General features: G+C 45.7%; 1 protein-coding gene across 1 annotated transcript; it reads right to left on the reverse strand.

Annotated features, from left to right (window-relative positions):
* Nucleotides 1-70: 70 nt before the first annotated feature.
* On the reverse strand, nucleotides 71-5,799 carry NEFL (neurofilament light chain). The gene is made up of 4 exons (XM_003937184.4): nucleotides 4,564-5,799; nucleotides 3,332-3,456; nucleotides 2,613-2,932; nucleotides 71-2,066 (listed from the first exon to the last, which is right to left on the reverse strand). The coding sequence occupies exons 1-4, from the start codon at nucleotides 5,608-5,610 to the stop codon at nucleotides 1,927-1,929; spliced, it is 1,632 nt and encodes a 543-aa protein (XP_003937233.1). The 5' UTR covers nucleotides 5,611-5,799; the 3' UTR covers nucleotides 71-1,926.
* Between the last annotated feature and the right edge of the window lie 743 nt (nucleotides 5,800-6,542).

Genomic DNA, 6,542 nt, shown 5'->3' on the forward strand with positions numbered 1-6,542 from the left:
AGCAGAGGGAAAAGGGGCACTGATCACAGCACAAAATTTGGGGAAATGTTAAAAAAGACTGCAAATTCAGTTTAGGTTTTTTAGTATTTTATTATGGCACACAGGGTAGAGTATGGTACAGTGTTCTTACTTCAACCAAGTAATTCTCAGAGCATCCAGCGATTTTCATTTGGCTTAAGTTACTTTTTGCATGTAGCCTGCATCTGTCTGAGACTTGCCATGTACATCATCCCATGTCTAGTAAGCATAAATGTGAAAAGCTTGGTTTCTGAGGAGATGCCTCCTCTTTACAGAAGCCAATACATTGAAAGCGTTCATAGTTCCAGTCCATACCATCATGGCAAAGAAACAGTTTACCTATTTGCATAGTAACATATATTTAACTAGAAATAGGTGGTACAAAGGGATTAAGTAACTTTAAATGGAGACCACTTCGGTTTCAAGTTAAATCCATAACTTACAAAGATTGTCTAAAAAACAAATATTGAATGAAATTAGCTGACAAAGCAATTGTTTCAGAATAAAGGTAGAACAGCAGATAATCAATAATATCTATATTTATTCCATATCAAATGCAAGTGCAAGAGCGTTCATAACTTTACGATGGACAGAGAGGACATATGGGGTGTGTATTTGATGCAATGTCCAACCGGTCAAGCTATCATTGAAATCCAAATATTTTCCAAGAGACATGCAGAGCTATGTCAATGTAACATACAAGCATATTACCTCCCCCCTTAAGTGACTCATAATTTCATTACCTGTATCTGTAGTTTTTAAAGGTTTGAAAGTGTGTGGGATTAAATGCTATTTACTTGAGGCAACAGAATTACGCTTAACAGCACACTAAATCATGAGCTCAGAATTGCAGGCAATATGTTTGCAAGGGAGTGGCAAATAACCTTTGATAGTCCCTTCTCCTGAAATTATATATAGATAAGTCATTCCTTCTGATTGTACCATGTTCTCAGGTTTTAACCTCTGCCCATGATATTTAGACTATATTTTAAAATACAGTTACAGGGATGAATGTATGGGATTCATATTCTATCCATATTGCATTATGACATATCAGTTTGAAATGACCTATTTATCCTGGTTTCATGGTGTAATGGTTAGCACTCTGGACTCTGAAATGACCTATTTACCATAGCAAGTATATCTGTCAAATATTTTCAGAATCGCTCCCTAGAAAGCCATCTCCAAACCTAACACAGTATGTGCTATGGGATAAAGTCTATTGCTATTTATAGACTTTCTCATTTACTCATGTTTATTATCAGTAACATTTTTGAGGGGAGAGATTTCATGAGTAGTTATGACCTAACTGTATCCCTCGGAATTTCCAATGAGGGAACAAAAAGAAAAGTATTGGTAATTGTTAAAATTTTGAGTTCTTAAAAAAATTGGAGGTCAGTAGTCCACTGGTATATACTTTATACCGGTGCCATCTTTAAGGTATTTTAATTAATTAACAACCACAGCAAAAAATACGTCATTCGGTATAACTTTATTTACTATTTATTGCACATAACTCAAGGTCTTTAACTGCTAACCACCAAAGGTTCAAGGGACTATTTTTCCATGAAGTTTAACATTAACATTAGTGAATTCATTTACTCATGTGGTGTTTTTTATTGTAAACATCTGAATGAATCACATTGCCATAGTTCCTGAACTCATAAGCGTGGACCATGCACAGGCTGGCAGCAAGCCAGAAAGCCACTCTGCAAGGAAACAGATACTCTGCATAAAGAGGAAATTCATAGCACAACATTGAATGTCCAACCTAAGTCATCTCAGAATTATACATATATTGACTTTTTAATTCACATAGGATCTGGAACTCAACTGGTTGGTCGGTTGGTGATGGGGTTGACCTGATTTCGGGAGAATTGTTCCTGAAATAATTAAGGAAATGGGGGTTCAATCTTTCTTCTTAGTTGCTTGTTCCTCCCCAGCACCTTCCACTTTCTTCTCCTCCTCTTCAGCTTCTTTGGTTTCCTCTCCTTCTTCAACTTCACCTCCTTCTTCCTCCTTTGCTTCTTCAGACTCTTCCTTGGCAGCTTGAACATAAAAAGAAAGTGTACAAAATCCAAATCCAAAGTAAGTCCAGTCAAAACACGTCTGCTAAGGTTTATCTGTAAACACAGATAAAACCGTCAGAATGCTCACCAAAACCTCCCAGCTCCACTCTCTCCAAAAGCACATGTAACAGACAATGCTTGCCATGAATAATTTGCCACTGAACACGTATTTAAATGGAATGAGACCACTTCTAGGCATGGAAAGCTCTGCTCCTCCCTAAGATTTTAACCTCACTATTTTTTTATGTGTCTGGTATCTATTTTTGTTCCTCAGGACACCAAGCTGTTGTGTTAAAAGAATATATTTAAAAATAAAATTTTTGACCAAGTGACCAATGAGATCAATTTTGACCTCATTCAGAGTAGGTGCTTAGGAAAGCTTTGTTGAACAAGCAGAAAAATTATTCATGATTCTAAAATCATATATGAATAAATAAGCAAGGCTTCATTTGTCTTATCCACCTCCTAACAAATATCCACACCCAGTTTGCACTTGAAGTTGCAGGGCTTTGGTTCTTATCATACCTTCTTCCTCTTCGGCTGCCTCCTCTTCCTCAGCCTCTTCCTTATCCTTCTCCTCCTCCTCGGCTTCTCCTTCAGAGGGAGGCTCATCCTTGGCTTCCTCAGCCTTAGCAGCCTCAATGGTTTCCTCCACTTCAATCTGCTCCTCTTGGACATGGCTGGTGTAGTAGGACGGGAAGGAGCGGGTGGACATCAGATAGGAGCTGGTCTGTAAACCGCCATAGGCAGATCGGCCAAAGACCTGGGAGCTCTGGGAGTAGCCACTGGTTATGCTTCCCACGCTGGTGAAACTGAGCCGGGTCTCCTCGCCTTCCAAGAGTTTCCTGGGGATGCAGATGGAAGGAGAGGTTAAAAGAAACTTGTGTTTCACAACTTGCTCTGAGCACCCTAAAGGCAAAGGGAAGCAGGAGCAGGGCTGGGATTTATCAAAACTTAATGCCTGGGGATTTTGTGATGGAGACCAGAAAGCAGTAACAACAGCAACAGAAACACATTAAATCGTCCTATCAGATTTAAAATGTAATGGGAAGCTAAAAGCAAGACTCCTAACTACAGGGTTAAATTCTTATATATCTAAATACCTTCTTGGAAGAAGCCAAAAACTAACATTTCATTATTTCAAAGGACTATTCTTGAAGGCTTCTGATCCAACATAACTTTAAATGGGATCTGATTTTCTTCCTAAGGTTTAATGGCTGCTGTCTCTGCCCCTCTATTTTCACCTGTAAGCTGCAATCTCAATATCCAAAGCCATCTTCACATTGAGGAGGTCTTGGTATTCTTTTAAGTAGCGTGCCATTTCACTCTTTGTGGTCCTCAATTCATTTTCTAATTTGTTGATTGTGTCCTGTTTGAAGACAAAAATGAAAAAAAAAAATCCAAGCATAAATATCTTCTATTAGTTTACTGTAGTGTACTTGTAAAGGCCTAGTTTCAATTAAAATCAAGGTACACACCTTTGATAAAATCTCCCCTAGAATAATTTTCTGTATCTTTTTAAAAACCTTCTTGCCTAAAATACCCAAGTTAATGAAGCCTGCGATGAAAAACAAAATGGAAGAAAATTCTTTTCTTCTATTTCTTTACTTAATACAGCTTAATAATCATCAGAAAATACCTGCAAGGAAACTAAGATGATAGAACTGTTTCTCACTCACTGATTAAATCTTCTTTAGCTGGGTTACATGCCAAGAAACTAATGCCTTTCTTTACAGAGGAAAATAGCAAGATAAGAAAAAATTATTCTCTCTAAAATATTTCCTGTGTACCTAAATCATTTTTCTACTCCCTAGAAGGAAAAAAAAAAAAAAATTCTACTCCCCAGAAGATGGAGATCTTTTAAAATGGAGATCTTTTTTAAATTTTACTTTTTCTATCTCCCAGAAGATGGAGATGTTTTAAATAGAAATGTTGTACAAAGAAAAAGAGTAAAAAGGAATGAACATTACTAGTTAACTACCTAAAACAATGAACTATTTTCCTGTCTACCTACTGAATAAAGGAAGGGAGTGGTTGGTATAACTACTCATAAGACATGCTGGTCACAGTAACCTTTCAGAATTAATTGGGAGTTATTCACTCTACTATTTATTAACCAGATGATCTGATAGTTGCTGCAAAGTAACTGGTGGTTAGTGCAGGTCAGTAGAGAACAAATTTCACCGCAGGCCGGAGGCAACGCCCAGTTCCCACGTCTTCCCCTCCCCCACCCAACACAGGCGGGTTAGTTTTAATGCGGAACTCGGGTGCAGCTGCAAGGAGCACATTCCCAGACTACAGTGGCGCCCTCACGCCCTCCAAGTGCCCCACCCCTCCCACACAGTCACCCAGGAGCCAAGCCTTATCCCCAAGAGCTGCCAGCAGCCGCACCACCCCTGGTCTCCACTTTCTGGGCGCACCAACTCTCCCCCGTGCTCGAGTCCCCCGCCCCCCTGTGTTTCGGGAGGTGCCACACCTGCATAGCGCTGATGTCTGCGTTCTGCTTGTCCTCCAGCTCCTGCAGCTGCTTCTCCAGCGCTTCGTTCATGCCCCGGCATGCTTCGATCTCCAGGGTCTTGGCCTTGAGCAGGCGGCGGCTCTCGGACACCTCGTCCTTGGCGGCGCGCACGGCGTCGGTGTTCTTGGCGGCGCTCTCGGTCAGCACGGTGAAGCGGCTCTTGAACCACTCCTCAGCGTTCTGCATGTTCTTGGCGGCCAGCTTCTCGTACTGAGCGCGGATGTCCTTGAGCGCGGCGGAGAGGTCGGGCTTGGTGGACACGTCCATCTCCACGGAGATCTGCGCGTACTGGATCTGCGCCTGCAGCTCGGCTATCTCCTCTTCGTGCACTTTCTTCAGAAAAGCGATTTCGTCCATCAGGCTGTCGATGCGCTTTTCGAGCTCCGCGCGGGCGAGCGCCGCCTCGTCGGCGCCTTTGCGCGCTTCCATCAGCCGGCCCTCGGCGTCCTCGCGGCTCAGCACCTCCTCTTCATAGCGCGCCTGCAGGTTGCGCAGGGTCTCCTCGAGCCCTTCGCGCTCGCCCTGGAGCGCCTGCTTCTCGTTGGTGGCGTCTTCCGCCGCCAGGCGCAGGTCGCGGATCTCCTGCTCGTACAGCGCCCGGAAGCGGGACGGCTCCGAGTGCTTCTGGCGCAGCACCAGCAGCTCGGCTTCCAGGACCTTGTTCTGCTGCTCCAGCTCGTGCACGCGCTCGATGAAGCTGGCGAAGCGGTCGTTGAGGTCCTGGAGCTGCGCCTTCTCCTGCGTGCGGATCGACTTGAGGTCGTTGCTGATGGCGGCTACCTGGCTCAGATCGAGGTTCTCCAGGCTGTGCATCAACGAGCCGGAGCTGGACGAGTAGCTGCGGCGCACGGACAGCGAGGAAGAAACCGGCGCCGAGTAGCTGGAGTAAGCCGAGCGCGCGGTGCTGTAGCCGCTGCGCACGCTGGAGATGTGCACCCGGGGCGTCTCCACGTAGCGCCGCTTGTAGGAGGTCGAGTAGTACGGCTCGAAGCTGAAGGAACTCATGGTGGCGGCCGGTGGCTCCCCGGCCCGCGGCGGCGGTCGGAGCCTGGAGAGAAAGGACAGGGGAGAGAGGGAAGGGGGAGGATGGATGGCTGTGTGCGGCTCGGCGCCGTCCTGCCACCCCTATTTATACGCCGGGAGGATCCTGACGCAGCCTGCGATCGATCACGGCGCGCCGGCCAGTGGGGGCAGCGCGCTGCTGCAGCCAAGGCGAGGATTCTGCGCAAAAGGGAAGGCGGGGGCGAGCGGCGGGCCGGGGAGCTGCGGCCCTCGTCCTTTACACTCTGCTCAGAGGCCCCTGATTTTCTCTGAGATCCCGTGCCCCCTCACCCATTTCCCTTCTGTATCCACCCACGCACCCCCCTCTTATCCTGCACCGCCCAGACTCCTTATCACTTGGATCCTTAAGTGTCCCCAAAACAGGTTCTTGCTGTCTTTCGACACCCTAGTTTTCCGAATCCCGGCACCTCGTAGACACCCTGCCGCCCCCACCCCACCCCCAACGCGCTCTTTTCCCACCAGGGACCTCCTTAACGATCCCCCTTGGTGTTTATGGTGACGGTGCCGCTAAGGGATTTTAGGTACAAGTAAATAGGTTAGGTTGTGTGTCTGCAGTATGTATGGAGGAGTTTTAATTTCTTTCTGGCTATTTCTGGCACCTTCTGCAATTCATCTTCATTTTTCCTCGTTATTGCTCTTCTTCTTTAATATGCTGCTTCTCAACACATAGGGAATGTGCGGACGCGCGCGCGCGCGCGCACACACACACACACACACACACACACACAGTCGTGAAACTGCGGCACTACTGCAGGTGTTGGTTTAGCATTTCCAAACCTTTAGAGCAGTTGATCTGACTGTTAGTGTTTCTAGATTTTCACATTTCTTTACTGGGAATGAAGCCGCGGATGCTTTTAACGTGTTGCAGTGTGTGG

This window comes from Saimiri boliviensis, chromosome 13 (genome assembly GCF_048565385.1).
Source record: "Saimiri boliviensis isolate mSaiBol1 chromosome 13, mSaiBol1.pri, whole genome shotgun sequence".
Lineage (NCBI taxonomy): Eukaryota > Metazoa > Chordata > Mammalia > Primates > Cebidae > Saimiri > Saimiri boliviensis.

Bases quoted from the DNA above. Each gene is read 5' to 3' on its own strand.
- NEFL (XM_003937184.4), bottom strand. From the start codon at position 5,610: ATGAGTTCCTTCAGCTTCGAGCCGTACTACTCGACCTCCTACAAGCGG. The intron at 3,457-4,563 runs GTGTGGCACCTC...GTCTTCAAACAG, and splicing joins CAGACATCAGCGCTATGCAG to GACACAATCAACAAATTAGA. The intron at 2,067-2,612 runs GTATGATAAGAA...TTTATGTTCAAG, and splicing joins GGCAGCCGAAGAGGAAGAAG to CTGCCAAGGAAGAGTCTGAA.